We start from the raw sequence: 20,290 nt of genomic DNA on the forward strand, positions 1-20,290 counted from the left end.
CTAAGTCATAGGTCGATACTCACATTCTATCTTGCTCCTCTAAGAGAAATTTGGCTTGAGACCATTCCTCTTCTTTCATTTATTCATCTCGTCAATTCTTATCATAAGCATTCTTATTCACTGAAACTCCATATATGCATTGCATTTCCTTCTCTCTGAGCTCCGTGAGGAGCGGCATGCAATTGCAAACCTTCTTTGTCACACATCTGTGGTGAAATGATCGCATTTTGTAGAGCCTCTGACCTTCAAAGACATCCTCTCTTTCTGAGATCTGCTTTCCATCTTTTTGACCGTAACCCCACATCTTATCAGCTGGGTCTCTTGTTCCACACTGCCATCTCAGGGCTCCCTGCCACTCACAATATTTATACTATATACTGCCAGGTGAAGAGAGCATAACCCAAGAACACTTTCAACGTTGCCCTGTGACAGTCACTATTTTCATAAATGCCAGGGCTGCCTTCTCTCCCATATGCATGTGTGGGCAGCCATTTCTTCAGTGTATTCTCCATGTTCTAATTGGCTCACCATCCAGATTCTTGGCTCTGTGCCTGGGACTCGTCACTGACTTTTCACCCACCTCACCTGCAGAGCAGCTCTCTGTGTTTCCATTAGTATTTCAGGCCGTGATCTTCATTTGTAAAATGATCAACAAGATTTTAATTGGTGATTTTGATTTTTACATTTAATCTGGCTTAGAGATATCTTAAATTTTGTTTTGCTACATTTGATAAGGGCAGAACCTTAAGAGAAAAATACTTGAGGAGAGAAGATACTCAGTTAGAGAGAAAAGAGAGGCTTTCTCAGACTCTGGCTGTCCACTTAAAGGGACCTGTGACTTATGCCGAGGACCTTATAATAGTAAGTATCATAGTTTTGCTTGTTTGAATTAATACTTTAAAAAAAATCCTCACTCTTAACATCAGCAGTATTTCTATTTCTTTTACAACAACTTAAAAAGTGACTGAATATTTTCTGACATCCACTGAAATGGAAAGTTTATGATTTTTGACTGTGACCTGCAGGTCTATTAGTCTGAACCAGATAATCCTTTTTGAATAATATCAGCATGCAGACTACACTTCCTTGTTTAAGAGAGAAGCTTAAACAGCTTATAAATAAAGCACAGGGAAAGCCCCTATTAAGTGTATAACTCTCCATACTCTGATCATTTTAAATGCCTGACACTGAAAACCTTCATCACAGGAGTGAATCTTCCAGCCCCACAGAGAGCTGCCTTTCAGCTGGAAGAAGGGTGTGTCCCTAAGCTTTTACCTGGGAGCAATGATGATCTTGTCAAGCATTTCAGTGAGACCAGCCCAAGTTTTTAGGGTGGGGATCTAGACTGGTTATACGTAGCTTCAGTCCTTCTCCCAGAGAAGGCAGAAACACCTCAAAGCCTGCATGTAAGAACATCTACTGAGAAATTATTTTAATCAGACACCAGCTGAGTGGGGGAAAGAAAAAGAACATAGAAGAACAAACAAAACTCCCTTGGTCTTGGATGTAAGAGAACCCAGCTGCAATGGACTGGCACTTTTTTAGAACGGCTGCAGTGCTGTTCATTTTTCTGGTAAGTGGCTTCTGTTAAAAACCCTCATAATCATGCTCATTGTAAGCAAGTGAGAACTTTTTTAGAAAGTGTTCTTTAGTGTTATTTGTAACCTAAACCCGTTAAAAGTTTATGTTAATGACAAGGTGATTTTTATGAACTAGATTTTTAAATAGGGTTTCTCTCCTTAATTGAAGACTTGAGCATATTAATGCATCAGTGTCGACTCATCCTATCACATCTCTGATACTGAAGTCAGCACTAAGTCATGCCGGGAAAATACTGAATTTGGGGAAGCCTTATCATTACTCAATAGCATTTTGTTGTTCAAATTCCTCTTTACAGGTGGGCTCCTAAGCTAATATCACAGGTGTGTCCTGATTTTTACTCTAAACATTTTTCCATTCTTTGGGTAACTTTGCTGGCAGATTCACTATAAAAATAGAATACATATAGATTACAAAACATAGCAATTTGTGACTGGCTTCACACTCCAAAGGGTCTCATTGGTTCCATATGTGGTTAGGATTCATATCACTGACATCAAAAGCCCCACACTGCCAAATTGTGATTTATTTAAAACAACATTTTTTTAATGTCAAAAATCATGAGAGTATGGGAGATTTATAAATGATATAATAAGTGAAGGAATAGCTATAATTAAGGGATAAGTATAATTATTATGATACTGGTTTTTACTACTGGAAAGTCGGCAATGGCTGTGATATAAAAGCTGTGTGTTTGATGGTCAGACAAATGTAATGAGATGCTTTATCACTGTCTCCCTTACACGTTATTAATTTTCTCTTTTTAGAGATAGCAAAGATAACACTGAGCTGCTGCATCAAATTTCGCTTATGTTGGGAATTTTAAAACCATAGTCTTTCTCACAGTGAGGTTAATGTAATCCAAAGAGGCAAGTGCCAGGAAAATTGCCCTCCAATTTGGCAGGATATGGTTCTGTGGTTCATATTTGTTTCTACTTGCTTAAGTTTTGAACTGGATTGTTGGGCTTCTATTAAAACAAGTCAGACCTTTGATTCAAAACATGCTGGTTAGTCTGAATTCAGTTTATTGAGAGAGGTCATAGCAGTGGATTTGTTACAAATAAGCATCAATAAGCTAGTAGATTTGGTTCCAAGATGCCTTTCGAAGACTAGCCATGTTCTATGGACTTTTTAATGGATCTTTAGGATCCATTAATATCATAATTTGGGATGCGGTAGGGATTAATGAGCACTTGTATAGGAACATCTGTGTATTGCAAAGTAATCAAATATTTTTATTTATTTGTTTTTAATTTTAAAATATTTATTCATTTTTGAAAGACAGAGTGTGAGTGGGGGAGGGGCAGAGAGAGGGAGACACAGAATTTGAAACAGGATCCAGGCCCTGAGCTGTCAGCACAAAGCCTGACTCAGGGCTCGAACTCACGAATCGTGAGATCATGACCTGAGTTGAAGTGGGACACTTAAACGACTGAGCCACTTAGGCGCCCTTCTAATATTTTTAATTTCATAAATCTGGTCCATTAAGGCCTATTATAGCTTCAGTTGATTAGTTTATTCAGATGCTTATGTACTTTCATTTAATGCATAATATACCTTATTTCTTTATTTTTACAATTATTTCTAATTAATTACATCCTATGAAATTCCTTTAAGCAGTCATTGTCTAATAATTCTTAAGTAAAATGTATCATTTTATCAAAATCATGTATCCTTATTGACCTTTCTTTGTAGGGAGGGTTCTGGACATTTGTACTTTATTTTCTGAATTTGGTTAGTTTTGGGTTTTTGTTTGTGGATTGTTTGTTTGTTGCTATATTTTACTTTGGAACCAATCACAAGTTTCTCATTTGTCTTATGAGACATATCTCTCAAAGAACTCACTCTATAATGCATTAAAATATTTTTTTCATGTTATTGTAATTTTTCTGGTAAAGCATTTTACTTTCTAAGGTTTGAAAAATCATTATTTTTACCGCTGATTTTACCAGATGATCTGGATAAATACCCTTTGCAGTTATAAAAGCTATTTCTGCTTCAAAATACTTTTTTTTTCTCTGAAAACTAACTACTGTGATAACAAACTCTTTGACTTAGCTTTCAGCTAGCCTCACTATGAATGTATGCTTTCACCAGAAAAAAAAGGAAAAAAATCTGTGAAGTCTTTATTCTTCTCTGCTCAAAGTCTAGAATAAATGAAAATCTACATTAGAGAACATATTTAGACAATTTTAAAACCTTTAAGACATTTAGTTTTTAATTTTTTTTTAATGTTTATGTATTTTTGAGAGAGACAGAGCATGCCTGGGGGAGGGGCAGAGAGACAGGGAGACACAGAATCTGAAGCAAGTTTCAGGCTCCGAGCTGTCAGCACAGAGCCCGACACAGGACTCGAACCCACAAACTTCGAGATCATGACCTGAGCCAAAGTCAGATGCTGAGCCACCTGAGCCACTCAGGCACTATGAACCCTTTAAGACATTTGAACAGGCAATATATTTAACGCAAATCAATTTGGGAGCTGAGCAGCTATCTATTTATTGTATGTTGCACAGTCTGCTTAATATACCTGAAAGTTTTATATCTTGTTCAGATTAGTGGGTTAGAAGAAAGCTGAAGAATCTGCTGTTACAAGCAAGACTGCCATACCACCATTCCATTATTTAGACAAGCCTCCACCAGGCAATAGCTTATACCTGTTACCATGCTGCAAGCCAGAGAAATGTTTTAGACCCCTCACTTATTGTTCTTTCTTTTCTGTTTCCAGGAAGTTAGTGTATTGCAGGGGTAGGGGGTAGGGGAGGTATGTGGAATATATTCTAGGCTAGAGAACAATGTTACCTATGCACCAAATACAAGAGACCTCTGTGAATGGTTGTCACAATCAGATGATGTATGGCAGGGCCACTGTAGGAAAGCAAAATACAACCAGAAGACTTTCTATAGTTCTAATGATTTCTGAAAATTACTTGCAACTTTGCCAGATTCAATTAGTCAACACAAATCAAATTTCAAGGTGTCTTTTACTATATTGGCAAAGCTTCTGCAATTCACACTCAAACAAGTAAGCCTATCTTTATCCATTACCAAGGATAATCCAATTTGCATAGCTTATCATACCAGACTGGCTGCTGCTCTTTCCATGGTTACTATTTCCTTTCACAAGAAAACCTCTGACTACCTGAAAACCCGGCTCCCAATTTGAATTTAGCTGAAATCATTTAGGATATAAGCAGGAGTTTCTCAGAATATTTCTCAGCACTCAGGCCAAAACAGACAGAAAGCAATGCATACTTTATTACATAGCTCATCAACTTATTTGAACTGGACATCTTCAGTTCCCATAATTGTGTTCACTGATGCCTAAAGCAAGAGAAAGATTAACAAACTAGTACAGACCAAACAGAAGACAAGCCGAAAAGAGGATTCTTTATGCTTTCTTGTGCACGTAGTGATTTACAGTGATATATATTTTAGATGATTGTACATCAGTAAAATATTTTATAGAAAATGGAAATATTTCTATTCAACTGTTCAGTAAGATTTACAAATTGTATTTAAGGAAACCCATTTCCATTTACAGAGTGTTCTTGACCGCGGATTTAGGATTATTTTCTTGCACCTTTGTGAAAACAGGGATTACAGATTTATCATCATTTAATTGGTCTGAGTTGCCAAAGAGAATAAATTTTTTGCCATGCCTGACTTAGGTAACAGAAATATCTAAAGCACTGAGAAATGCCATGTCAATAAATTTGAAGGTTTGGCCCCAAACAAGGACAAGATTCACCTATTGAATAAGGTTTATGAATATAGAAAAAATCACTCTTGTTTATACTCGGAGCACTTAGCTTCTGATAACTCTTTGTCCACTCTACATTCTTCAAGGACATTGGTGCTGAGTATTCCCATGTCCGAACAAGCATTGCCTAACAAAAAAGCAGAAAGTATGCTCATCACTGTAGTTATCTATTATGCTTCTGTCAGTGAGGGAACGCCCTTGCAGAGTGCTGGGACAGGCCGCTCTTGTTGGTTATGCTTGCTATGCAAATTCCTTTAATGGACTTGGGCAAGTCAAATGAGTTTAAGTGCCATTGGCTGCTGATTTATATTCTCAATTGGTGTACGAGAATAGGGTACAGCCTTTTATACTTGCCTAATGAAAAACCACATCTCTACAAATTAATGGCTGCCTGTTGCTCATAAAACTACTTGACTGTAAGTTATTTGAGGGCAGATTCTGTGTCTGATTTACTTTTGTATCCTTCATAGTGCCCTTGCACCATAATGCAAGATTGCTCATTAGTCGTTCAATTACACAAAGCAAGGGAATCCAAAGGCATTTGTGGGATAGTTGACATTTCTCTTCCCCTACACATTCCAAAAAAATCATCAAGAAATTAAACATGGAAATAATCAGGTTGAATTTCCCCAACACTTATTTTTATGGTGTTTTATTACATTTACTTTACATTCCACCTAAAGTTTACCATCGTATTTTTAGAGCTTATACCCTTTAAAAGTCTAACTCCAGCCTTGGATCCACGTAATACACATTTGATACAAATTTGTCAAATAAATAAATAAACCAGTGAGCAAATTGAGAAATCAACCTATCAAGGTGCTGTCAATCCCAAACTGATAGTAATACAAAGACACGAAAGGAAGTTTTTCAAAAGAAGCAAATTATTATATTTCAGTTTTGTCTCAAATTCATCCTTGGGATGTAATATACAGTTATCCAATACATTAGCATTTCATGTTTAGTGATTACTTCCCAATTATTATATACAAAAAGTTTTCCTTGTAGAAATAACTTAATACTTTTAAGATCATTTTATTATTTGCAAAGAAATATAAACCACACTATCAAAAGAAGAAGACTAAAAATGTGTTCATTTCTAAGTGAATCTCCATCACAAGCCTCCATCACAGCACATATTTCCAATTTATTTAGGAATCCAAACTACTCTGACAAAAACAACTTTATGGACAAGGTCTAGATCAATCAGACGATCTCCTTGAACATCCTCCCATAGTCTATTTTAATCTCCGTCCTTCTTCTCTTCCTTACTGTCTGTCTTCAAAGCCCTTTCTTTCTGCCTATTTCTGCCTCCTTTCTCCATTACACTTCCACCAACTACTTTCTTTCTGAACCTCTCTCTCAAATCAAAATCTACTATTTTCTTCACCTTCAAAAATCCATTTCTCCCTCTCCCAGAATATTTCCTTGGACACCACATCTAATTCCATGATCTCATTTTTTGTTTCCTTTTATAAACAAATCGCCCAGGAAAGTGGTCATCTTTATGTCCTCTTCCCTTCTGTCTTATTCCCTAATCCTTTCAGTCAGGAGGAACCGGTTCCGTCCAGCTGGAAGGATTCTCCTGAAGGTTATAGGCAACCTCAGGATTCACTCTGCTCAAGTCTTTTATGCCATCTGACACTTCAGTTGTCTCTTCCTTCAGTTCTCTCTTCCTTTGACCTCCATGACACTGCATTATATTTTCTTCCCATTTCTTTGGCCATTTCTCTTCTCTTTTTCTGTTTGTTTCTGTCACTGTTCCCTATTCTATCAAAGTAGGAATTTCCCTAGTTTCACGCTCAACCACAGCCTGTTTCTTTGCTGTATTACCTACTTTAGGGTCCTCAAATTCTCCCATGATTTAAACTGCCCTACCCAAACAGATGTTCCTCAAATCTGCACATGAGGAATACTGTTCATGGTGCTGATACATACTTCAAATTGCTGAGCACCTTCACCGGTCCATTTCTCTAGCATCTCAAAATCAATGTATTCTAACCTGCTAAATTCTGCAACAGCCTTGTTCCTCATCTCTTGGTTTGAAACAGCCACCATTTGAGCTTCTTCCTTTTCTTGACTCTCAGGCCTTGTGAAATTCAACCGTGTGGAATATCTCTCTTGATCTTTCTGGTCTATTACCACTGCCACCACTCTTGTTCAGCTCTTCCTCATCTCTGGCCTGATTTGATGCGGAACACTCCACTGCTTGTGGGCTATAATCCTGCCTCTTGCCACCACCTGTGGTCAGAGTAATCTTTTAAACCCACAATTTTATCATGGCTTTTCCATGATCAAAAAACTTTGCTTTTTTCCAACTGCACACAGGGATTTGGTGTTAGAACTGGAAACGTAACCGTATATAATTTAGTCTACCCCTGTCATTTTACAAGTAAGAAAACTAAGGCTTGGAGAATTTAGGTAGTACACTGAAAGCTTTCTGACTCTTACCAAGTACTCTTTTTATCTCATTATTTTGCCTTTGAACATCCAAGAGTGACTTTGTTTCAGCATTTATTCCAGACTCTGAGCAAAAGACAATAAGGCTGTGTCAACACAACATATTTTTAAGCAGACTTGGCAGTTTTTAAATTACTGATTCAATTGAGAGCCTGACACTATGGTGAAACTTAGTTGGTCTTCTGCCTAAATTGCCTCTCATGGGAAAAAGAATGACCCAGCTTCATAAAGTTGGAAGGTTTGTTAGTCATCTGGCATAGTTCTCCAAAACAAACAGTAGGCTCTGACACTTCAGTGTGGTCAGGGAACTGCAAGACAGATAACACATGCCTACACACCTCTGTAGCTATGAAGAAACGGCTTCCAAATAGACAAATAAGGTATCTCCACACCCCCATTCCACACCCACAAATGAGAGAGAAGAGAAGAAAGAGTGCTCATGAGTTCACAGGTAGCAAAAAGTAACATCAGCTTAATTCTGAACCCGAGAGGGACTCTATAATAACTTTTCAGTTATTTTTCTAAACCATGTGGCCCATCTACATTTTTCTGCCTAGTATCACTATTATTATTGTTATTATTATACACAAATATTCCTACTCATAAGGTTAATATGATTTTAGATTAAAATCAGAATGTTTTGACTTCTCAAAGTTGTAGTATCAAGTCTTTGTAGTGTAGTTTATTTTGTAATTTAGTTGGAATGGGCTACCTTACATTGTATTGTAAGACCCACACCTCAAGCACAAATTTAGTCTGAATTGTTGTGGATCTTATTTAGCCATAAGTTAATATCCAAAACTCAATATCCTCATCTGTAAAATAGAGATAATTAAATTGTGGTGCTGACCACATGTATTTGTGAAGATTGAATGCATGGATTTCTCTAAACACATTGTCTAGTAATTAGTCACCATTCAGTGAATTGTAACAGTGATGATAATAATCAACATTAAATATATACCATAAATCTATCAGTCCCATAAAAGTTATCTTTCACTGCTCTTATTAACCCAAAAATATATATTTCCTGAATTATCATTTAAAGTAATTTATTAACAATGTACTTAGAAAGCAAAATTTTGTTTTAAAAACTATAAAAAGTAACTTACTATATTTTAAAATTACTATTATTAGTATTTTTTAATGCAGCTATAATTTCTTTTATCAGTGATACTGATGAAATCTAATTATGATAATAATTTTCATATTTTGCAATTCTAAAGAAATTGAAATAGAAGTTGAAAATTTCTTTATTTAGAGAGAAATAAACAGAAGGATTTACATCAACTTTAATGACTCCAAGTGCAAGTAAAAAGTTAATAAATGAAAACTAGCCTTCAAATACACTAAGTTTTTGGATAGACATTTTACTGTCTTAAATATACTGATATATTACACTTAATATATGTCTGTCTTTGTAGAAATGCCTTTGGGTTTTAGAGAAAAGTAATTAAAATTATCTTGATCTTTCACTACAAATCACATGTAACGATTGAGGCCAGAGCCGAAATGAGGCAGAGCTCTGCCTGAGTAGCTTGCTTGTTGGACAGGTAAATTGCTTAATGCTGAAGAAGAGACTAATGGAAATTTCTTACCCATTAATTTGTCCCTATATGCCTACAATTTCTTCTTGCTATGGAAGGATGAATTTATATCATCTTTTTTTTTTAATTTTAGTGTTAGCATGAAACATCAAACCGGAACTCATTTTACAGAGGAAATTTTTTGCTTTTATCGTAGGACTATTTATTCTTATATCTCAAAGCAAATCTACCATCATAAGACTTTTAAAAACACTAGAAAATCTCCCATTTAGGATTAGAATGTGAAGGAGAAAATATTCTGAAACTTTTCAGATACCTCCTGTTTCATATCCTTTCTTCACTCTAAAACATTTTTTTCTATTTCCATCTATGAGTAGTCAGATCCTGAAACTATAGTCAAAGTTTAAGTATCATAACTTACTGTTGAATATCACTGAATAGCATCAGAGTATCTCTAGCTCTTCAGGAACAAGATTTATGAAGAAAGCCTAAATTTCCAACTTACTCCTCCTGGGTTCAATGTCCTAGCTCATATGATAATGTGTATCTGTATCAGCGAAGAATGAAAAAGAGGTTAAAAAATAAAAGAAGTTAAAAAGAAAAAAGCATAACTGAAAAGTAAGAACAAAAAGAAAAGGAATCCACAGCATTATCACTAGACCTGAGAGATAAGCCAGATCCATCTGCTATCTGGACTGATAAAATAATTCTAATGACTCACGAGACATGATTGATTTCTTAAAAATGATTGGATAACATGAATTATAAAGCACTTAATTAAAAATTAACTGTTGTGATTATATTGTTTTTTTTATAGGTGGTGGTGGAAGTTAACAGTGAATTTCGAATCCAGGTAATATACAGCAAATCTATTTTTTCCAAAATAAAAATTAGGAAAATGCTTTGGGAGTTACAACATATTTTCCAAAGAAAATTCATCCTTGTAAGTAAGATGATTGGTATGCTAAAGTTAATAGGTTATCAAAAAATTTTCCCAATTCAACATCCTCTCTGACATTACAATACCAGCTCCTCCAACATCTGCAGTGGAATGTGAATTATGAATAAAAGTTAAAAATACTACTATTTTATCCTACCCTTTCAAGGTAAGAGACTACAATGCCAAAAATGGCACCATCAAGTGGCATTCGATCAGAAGGCAAAAACGTGAATGGATCAAGTTCGCTGCAGCCTGTCGTGAAGGCGAAGACAATTCAAAGAGGAACCCAATTGCCAAAGTAAGTATCCACCCCAAGCTCCAAATTGAAAATCAGACTGGATGGGATGGTTAAAGTTCAAAAGGAACTGCCTTTTAAATATTTTATGAGTATAATTCACTGAGAAGTTATAATAAGAAACAGAACTATAGTCACTCAGATTATGAAAGCTGAACCATTAAAAGGATAAATTAAAAATTTAGGCACTTGGGTAAACAAATATTGACTCATTGGTAAAATAAATACACATGCCCATACGGCATCCCAAATTCTAGGTAGAAAAATATGGTGATTTAAAAAATTATATATATTTTTAATGTTTTTTTTTTTGAGAGAGAACAGAATGTGAGCAGGGGGAGGGGCAGAGAGAGAGAAAGAGAGAGAGAATCTGAAGCAGGCTTCAGGCTCTGAGCTGTCAGCACAGAGCCTGATACAGGGCTTGAACCCACGAACTGCAAGATCATGACCTGAGCCAAAGTCTGATGCTTAACCAACTGAGAGCCCCAGGCACCCGAAGTGATTTAAAAAGTTTTTAACATTTTTAAATTAATTTTTGAGAGGCAGAGAGAGACAGAGCACAAGCAGGGGTGGGGCAGACAGAAAGGGAGACACAGAATCTGAAGCAGGTTCCAGGCTCTGAGCTGTCAGCACAGAGCCCCACACAAGGATCAAACCCATGAACCATGAGATAATGACCTGAGCCAAAGTCAGCCACTTAACTGACTGAGCCACCCTGGAGCCCTGAAAAATGTAGTGATTTAAATAATGATTTTAACACTCAGCATATTCAGAGGGACTATTGTAATGTGTATTTTTTCTGACTTAATCTATTAGAATTGAATTCCTACTTTTGACTTTTTAAAATAAGAATTCACAATGGATTCTCTCTCATACTCTCTTGTAAATCTTCCTTTGTACAAATACACACACACACACACTCACAAATGCATCCCCACACACAGACTCACAGACATAGACACATATACAAATATACACACACATTCAGATAGAAAGACAGACTCCCCATTTAGATTTGCATGAGTCCTATAATATTTTATTTCAAAGAAAGAATCCCAGTTTCTATAAACCACTTACTTGGGATGATCTCTTTACTTTTCTGATATCACATCCTCCCCATTTTCAGAATTAAGAACTTCTACACAGTGTCAGATAACTCTTGCTACCTACATAAATCTACTTCAAATTTTCTTCTGAAACTTTATATAAAAAATGATTTTGAATCAGGAGACCGAAGTTTTATAATGACAACATTGCTAATCTTCTTAAGAGGGCAAGGAGTTCCCTACTCTAGTGCCAGTGCTAGCACAGAGCCTGAGAATAACACAGCCAATTATAAGTGTTGAATGAATGAATGAATGAATGAATGAATGAATGGTGACTGCATACTCCTGGATTTATTAAGGTGATATTTTATTATTTTCTTATTTGGTAGAAATAGAATTGAATTTCTTTTATTACACTGCCAGTTATTATGGAAAACACTAGAGCTATAGCTAGAAAAATACCGATTTCCAGCATTTCCCAAAAGAAAACAGGTACTCATATTCAATAATTCTTGAGAAAGGTGGCCGCTCTTTATCAAACATAATACTTTCTATTTGCTTGCTGTAATATTTTCACCTGTGCTCTCTCTGCAGATTCACTCAGATTGTGCTGCAAACCAGCAAGTTACATACCGCATCTCTGGAGTAGGAATTGATCAGCCACCTTATGGAATCTTCATTATTAATCAAAAAACTGGTGAAATTAATATAACATCCATAGTTGATCGAGAGGTCACCCCTTTTTTCATTGTAAGTGGGCTCCATGTCAATACATATGTTCAGCCTTAAACTATATTTGGCATACCTTAAGCTCAGATCATTTGATTTGATTTCAGGAATTCCAATATGAGACATTTTTGATTGTCTCAATTCATGAGCATCTCATGACCCAGCAGAACCCAAGTAAGATGAGGAGAAATGCCTTTATGAAATGCCTTAGCAAAAATGTTAGCCTCTGCTCTGTCTTTAGTGGCAAGCTAGACTATTTGTTTGGAAGGGCAAGTACCTAACTGTTACTTCTTTTTTTTTAATTTTGTAATATTTTTATCTATTTTTGAGAGAGACAAGACTGAAAGCCAGCAGAGGAGGGTCAGAGACAGAGGGAGACACAGAATCCAAAGCAGGCTCCAGGCTCTGGGCTGAAACTCAGAAACCGTGAGCTTATGACCTGAGCCAAAGTCAGACACTTAATTGACTGAGCCACCCAGGTGCCCCTTTACTTCTTTTTCTTTAATTCAGCTGAGAAACTTCTTTCCCTTTAACTCCAATGCCAAGTTACTAAGGGAGCCTTTTCTGATTAAACATACTTTATTATAAAAAAAAAAAAAAAACATTACTCAGGCTTACCTGAGCTCCGAATGTGCTTTGGAAATACTCTAATCCATCCTTAACTAAATCACACTTCCATTCTTTTTTTAAAAATATTTTTATTTATTTCTGAGAGAGAGAGGCAGCGTGAGCAGGAGAGGGTCAGAGAGAGAGGGAGATACAGAATCTGAAGCAAGCTCCAGGCTCTGAGCTAGCCGTCAGCACAGAGCCCCATGTGGGGCCCAATCCCACGGACTGTGAGATCATGACCTGAGTTGAAGTCGGAACCTTAACCAACTGAGCCATCCAGGCGCCCATCACACTTCCATTCTTGACAGTGGCTGGGACAAAAGTCCAAACTCTCAACCTAATTTCCACTTTAAGCAAATGACCTGATGACCAACTTTGCTAAAAAGTCTGAGGCCTTCCGTCACACACTCCCACAATTAATTCTCTCTCCCCCAGTTCACAAGTGTTCTAAATAAGATTAATTGTCTGCTTTTCCCCCACAATTTAGCCCCAAGAGATATCCATTGTTCCATAATTACCTGTTTCTTCAAGAACCTTATTCTATCCACTTTTTTTCACCTCTCTTCTGCTTGCTCCATTGGCTGCTTCCCTTTCCATTTATCATCCTGGGCAACACTTGTTAATACTTAAAATAAAACGGAAATAAAGAAAACCTTCCTTGATCTTGTAAGCTCGCTCAGTTAAAGCCCCTTCTATCCAGGAGTGCCTGGGTGGCTCAGTCAGTCAGGGGTCCAACCCTTGATTTCGGCTCAGGTCATGATCTCACGGCTTGTGAGATGGAGACCCACATCAGGCTCTGTGCTGTCAGTGCCGAGCCTGCTTGAGCTTCTGCCCCTCCCTGACTCATGCTCCCTTGCACTCTCTTTCTCTCAAAATAAATAAACATTAAAAAAATCCCCATATGCCCAAACACTTTCAAATAGTAATGGATGTTTGTGCTTTCAGTCATACTGCTTGTTTGTAGTCCTTAGACTACTTCAGTTCCTTAGCCTTCTTTTCCAAATCTATATTCCTGCCTTATCTCTGACAATGTTTCCTCTCAAACTCTCTAGGTCAGCATGCCTACCTATTATCTTTTCTTGAATCACAATGTAATTTTAAGTGATATACCACACAGGTAAAATAACATCTATTATGCTTGTGTCTACTTCATATATAAATAATAACAATAATGACAACAATAATAATACAAACACCCACATAGTCACCATCTAGCTTAATGAATACTACCTTTCTTTGAAGCCTCCATGTGACTCTCCCTTACCCCATCCTCAAAGCCAATAGCCCTGACTCCTAATTTCAAATAATGCATTTTCATTACTCTGTGTCTTTCCTCACATAAAACCCTGTGTTTGGAAAATCTTGCCAATTCCCAGCTCTACTTACTGAAATTCTTCTTCATGATCTCTCTCAATCATTACATCTCCCTATGAGGTTGTAGTATTTTAATTCTTCTTCTAAATAACTTATCACATTAACTTTTCCCAAGTGGTATTTTGAGTTTGTGTTTGCCTCTCCTTATTGATTCTAAGTACTGTTTGTATCTACCTTCTAGTAGGAAATAATAGGTCGTACATTTTTTGGTTACCCACAGTGCCTAGCATAGTGTCCAAACAAAGTAAGAATTTAATAAATATCTGTTGTACCAAATAATTATTCTTGTCTTCTCCCCTAGATCTATTGCCGGGCTCTGAATTCCCTGGGTCAAGATTTAGAGAGGCCTCTTGAGCTCAGAGTCAGGGTTTTGGATATAAATGACAACCCTCCAGTATTTTCTATGTCTACTTTTCTAGGACAAATAGAAGAAAATTCTAATGCAAGTAAGTAATCTATTTTATTAAGTAAACAAGAATATATTGACTTCCGGATCACTCTTCACAGCCAGGCAATGAGAGGCCAAACTATGTGAAGGTACTACTTCATCATGAATGTAAGCGATTAAGTATAGAAAAGCAACCAGAACAGAAAAGCATGAGAAGTCTCTTTAATGGGTTCCCTTCAACTGTGGAAGTAGTTCCAAACTGGTACACACAAGGAGCAACTCTGAAGAAAAAAGGGTCTTATGTAACTCACACACCAGCTCACTTGTAGATTCCTAAGGAAAAATCCCAAAAGTACTTTGTACAGTGGTGGCAGGGGTGCTGGGAGAATTTAACCTCCAAGCTGGGCTGCTCTGAAGGGCAAATCTTATCTACTTCTGTTCATACTGCCCCCTCCCCCATTTTTTTTAAACCTACCTTCAAGTCATTAGTAGAAATCACTTTCAGGTCATCTATTTTGTGACCATTCTTCAAGAGCTTCTGTTGACAGTGAATAAATACAAAGCAAAATTTGTTTTCCCTTTTTATATATGATGTAATAAATATAGGTTTTCCTTGCTTTTTCTTCAAATTACTGATTTTATGTATTTGGGAGGTACTATAAACTTAACCTTGTTTGGTCCCCCATGCAGAGTGAAAGCTAATGGTCCCAAGTGGTTAGTTAAGGGACACCAGAAAACCTATAAACTTGGTAAAGTGTTTATCTGTAAGAGTTTTGACTATCTAAAAGTACATGGATTACTGTAAATGGCAACATTTTAACTGCCAACTATTGAGTCTCTTGGGAAAATTAACTGTCAGCACACCAGTGAAGGTTGTCCTAAATATATTTAAAACAACAGTGATGATTTCCCATTTAAATTCAAAACTTCAACTCACCATAGCTACCTTTAACCTTTGAGTGGTATAATTTCCTATAAATTCCAAAAATTCTTACAGTTTACTTTTCTTCATTAAACACTATACTTATACTTAAATAGGTATCCCTTCTAAAATAGCATTCTAAAAATGTTTGTTATAAAAATCCACAAAGTACGTAAAAGAAAAATGGAATAGAAATCCACTCTGTGTTTTCCTTAGTACCATTCTTCAGAGGCAAGTGCATGTGCATGTACACATTGGGAAGAAGGGAAATACTCTGTTGCATTTGTGCTTACAGACAAGACACTTGTGCTAAAAAAGAATTCTAGCTTATAAACACTGGCAGCTTTTCCTTCTCCAGTGTCCTTCATCAAAACTGTTTATAAGATTCATGGAAGAGATAAGGGATAAGACAAAGTATGTGTGGTTAAGCATCTCTTTAAGCCTGCTTGTTACCTACCACTTCACTAGGGACCATGAAAAACAGAACAATAACATAAATTTATTGAGTGTACATCAGTCAACAGGAACTTTGTATAATTTTTTCTTCATTCAACTGTTTCATCCTCTCATGAACTCAATGAACACAGTACTATTTATAGAAGTGGGCACTTCATGAAGCCAGGCTCATATAGCTAGAAAGTGCAATAGTTGGGAAAGTGTTGGTCTGGCCTTGATATCATTATGTTTCACCACAGTAGGCTTAAAAAAAAAAAAAGGATTGTACTAGAACATGAAAAGGAAACACAGAATAAAACATATCTTTGTTTTCTAACTATCAGCAATGTGTAAGTTCCTGGTAAAATGTGATCTTTTTATATAGGCAAAAGTATAGAAAGGAGGTAAGCTGTTGAAGGAGACTGGGAAAATAGTAGAGCGTACATTATATGGACCAACCAACTTTAACACCTTGTTTTAAAAGCAATATACTGTATTATAATAAAAATGCCAACTGTCCATTTCCAACCAATCTTTTTTTGATTTCTAGACACTCTGGTGATGAGACTCAATGCTACTGATGCAGATGAACCAAATAATTTGAATTCAAAAATAGCCTTCAAGATCATAAGACAGGAACCTTCTGATTCACCAATGTTTATTATAAATAGAAACACTGGAGAAATTCGAACAATGAATAATTTTCTAGACAGAGAGGTAATTTTCTTTGTCTTTGAATGGTATGTTAGTTTCCAAGGAAGTGATTCTAAAAGCAAGAGTATCTAAGAAAGAAAAAGAAAAAAGAATGTTTAAATTTTAAATACAAATATAACCTTTTCTCATCATAGTAATGGCATAACAAGTATCTGCAAAATGAAAAAAATGACATTTCCTCAAATACATTTTGAACTGTCACTTTTCATTCAATCCTAACTAAGATTTACCTCAATTTAAGATAACTATACTCTGAAAGTACATGAGAACATACATAAGGCAGAGGCAAAGCTCTATTTTTTTAATTTTTTTGACGTTTATCTATTTTTGAGAGACAGGGCGTGAAAGAGGAGGGGCAGAGAGAGAGGGATATGCAGAATCCAAAACACGCTCTAGGCTCTGAGCTGTCAGCATGGAGCGTGACGTGGAGCTCAAATTCAAAAACTGTGAGATCATGACCTGAGCCAAAGTCAGGCGCTTAACTGACAAGCCACCCAGGTGCCCCAAAAGTTCTATTTTTTAATGTGCTCTATAATGAAATAGATTTAAGAAACAATTGCTATTATGTTCCCCATCTTGGCAAATCACAATGCATGAAAATGGTAGAAGGTCTAAGAATGCTTATAAGCTAAGAAACTTGATTATCTTTCTTTTAACCCAGAATATCTTAACTCATCTGACAACAGAACTCTTCTTTTTCCTTCCTATATCTCATCTACTGACAGCCCACTGATTATTTTGGGAAATGAATCACATAATCAGAATAATGGAAAGGAATTGAGTAATATCCAGACCAACCTTCTCAATCACAAATAAGAAAATAATTGTTAGCAAATTAGAATGAGCATTACATGGTTTCTATTAATGCCATATGGTACCATTATTTAATATAAAAGTATCAACGTTTTCATCATTTAAAAAATATTGATAGGATTTACCTGATCTGTATGTATTTGAGGGATATAAATGAAGAAGTTTTATTTTTTAATTGGTAGTTAATTAAATTTTAGTTTAATTATTATAGTTATTTTGAAATGATGATTCCCCTATTAATGATCCCTAGGTTTAGGATAAATCAGATTATTTTCACACTCTTTAATGATCCAAAAGCTATCAGTTCGTAAGCTATCTATATCTCCTTTTTTTATTTGTTTGAAAATATCCATCAGAAGACTTTGACCATTAACATTTTCTCTCTCAAACTTTCTTAAAGAACCCAATGGTATTCCTTTAATGTCAAAAGACATTTTAGTGGTGAGGAGCTCATTTAAAAATTAAAGAAACTCTGCAGTCACTGGCAAGCCACCAGAGTAGATATTTTTAACATAGAGACCATGGAGAGACCTCAAGATGTCTCTAAATATGAATCCTGTAACATTATATCCACAGTTTTGAATGAGGATGTGTGTATGCATGTGTCTGGAAAAGGCTTCATTGTTTTTTCCAGCTTCTAAAAAGCTAAGCACCATTGAGTAGAATCAAGAAGATAGATCATCAATAACTCAATTGCTCCAGTCCACCACCCCCACCTCCCAGAAATGCAAACCATTTGTTATCTCTTTATTCTTCTTGTACATTCCAGGGCTGATTATTTATGGTATGGAATTTCCACGCCATAAATTCTTGATAAACCTTAATCTCTCTCCTCCTGACCATTTGGGTCACTTTACCCTTTATAAACTTTTTCAACCCCTGAACATATAATAAGGAATTAGGCCTTTTAAAGTGCTGTTTCTTTTAAATGGTCCTCACTAAACATTACTGGAAATAGAAGTAGCAACTGCTATATCGATTCATTGAGATCTGCAGATTTTCAATATTCTCTGTTCACCCTTTCTTAATCGTAGATTTATGCAAATGTCGAACATTCTAACAGAACTTTGAGTGAAGCAGAATCAGGACTGTCTAGATCAACTGTGAGATGTTTTGTAATGTGTTTTGATGTGTGTGCTTTTAGCAATATAGCCAGTATTCCCTTGCTGTGAGAGGCTCAGACCGAGATGGCGGGGCAGATGGCATGTCAGCAGAGTGTGAGTGCAGCATTAAAATCCTTGACGTTAATGATAACATCCCATACATGGAACGGCCTTCAGTAAGTGTTTGTCCTTAAAGTGAATAACTTTAATTTTAAAATGTTTTCAAATAATTCGATTTATAGGGGCACAGGATATTTTTAGTCACATAAACCTCAAATGTAAGCAAACACGTACTTTGTCTTATATTTGTTGTTTACACAATACATACACAAGACAAGTTATATGTATTTGGACAGCAAAGCATGACACTATAAACACAGATCTTTTCTAAATAATGAATGACCATGAACATTCTCTGGAAATCTAGTAGAGTTCTTCTCTCACTCAAACAGTTGGTGTTAAGATTTTTTTTTCCTTCTTGTTTCAGTATTCCGTTTCTATTGAAGAAAATGCTCTACATTCAAATTTGGCTGAGATTAGAGTAATTGATTTGGATGAAGAGTACTCGGCTAACTGGATGGCAGTAATTTTCTTTATCTCTGGAAATGAGGGAGGTTGGTTTGACATAGAAATGAATGAAAGAACAAATGTGGGAATTTTAAAAGTTGTTAAGGTATGGTATAATTACCCTAAATATTTTGATTTTTTTAGTCTTTTTCAAAATGTTAATCTTAAAATGTTAACATCTTACAAAACTGAGAGGGCAAAAGAATAAAAATACAGTATTTTAGTATGATATATGACATAGAGCTTTTTTACAGTTTTTTCGGATTATATCACTTTATGAAACCAGGCACTAAAGTTGAACTTGAGACTCTTTTCCTTCACAGATCATATAAATTAAGAGAATTTCTAAAAAAATGAATCTTATTTTATGCTCACAGCAAAGTATGAGTAATCCTTAAGGTTTAGTATCAGACGTTCGAAGAATATTTTTAATCAGATTGAACATGGCCTTATAAAAATGTGTCTGTGTCAATAATGTACATTAATTAATATGCACTAAGAATATTTATCATGTAATTAAAAGTTGTTTAGTTCTCCAGTGTGTCTTTATAAAATTAAAATTAAATTACTGTCATTATAAAATTATCACATTCCCATCTCCCTGTGGTGGCTGACCAAGGCTTATTATGAACATAAATACACTAGAGATTTGGCCCAAGCCACAAAGATTTGGTCCAAGTCAACAGAATTCTCCTATGTCCCCCCCTACATTGATGATCCACCACATGTACACCAAGGTAGAATTGCCTCTAAGATGTGGGGAAAACAATATGTGACTCCTAGGGAGCCAATAGTGAAGGATTCAGCCTGTGCTGGAAGACATTGAATCTCAACTTATAAAATCTGCAATAGCCATGCATGCAATGTATGTGATACATGCAATATGTATTCTTTGTGGTAAAACACAGTCCTTTTTAAAACTATTTCCTTCCTTCAGAACAGTCTGGGAAATAGACTTCTAAGGAATTCTGTCCCCATAAGAATGT

The 20,290-nt window shown here is 35.9% G+C and overlaps 1 protein-coding gene across 1 annotated transcript in view; it reads left to right on the forward strand.

Moving 5' to 3' along the window:
* The first annotated feature begins 1,525 nt into the window (after positions 1-1,525).
* Positions 1,526-20,290, forward strand: part of DSG1 (desmoglein 1) — a 35,553-nt gene continuing 16,788 nt past the window's right edge. The window contains exons 1-8 of the mRNA XM_039254450.1: positions 1,526-1,573; positions 10,187-10,222; positions 10,476-10,607; positions 12,245-12,400; positions 14,664-14,808; positions 16,658-16,824; positions 18,779-18,913; positions 19,225-19,410. Of these exons, the coding sequence (XP_039110381.1) occupies positions 1,526-1,573; positions 10,187-10,222; positions 10,476-10,607; positions 12,245-12,400; positions 14,664-14,808; positions 16,658-16,824; positions 18,779-18,913; positions 19,225-19,410 (1,005 nt within the window). The remainder of the gene's footprint in view (positions 1,574-10,186; positions 10,223-10,475; positions 10,608-12,244; positions 12,401-14,663; positions 14,809-16,657; positions 16,825-18,778; positions 18,914-19,224; positions 19,411-20,290) is intronic.

The sequence above is a fragment of the Hyaena hyaena genome, unplaced genomic scaffold, assembly GCF_003009895.1.
Source record: "Hyaena hyaena isolate Hyena2069 unplaced genomic scaffold, ASM300989v1 scaffold_490, whole genome shotgun sequence".
NCBI classification, from domain to species: domain Eukaryota; kingdom Metazoa; phylum Chordata; class Mammalia; order Carnivora; family Hyaenidae; genus Hyaena; species Hyaena hyaena.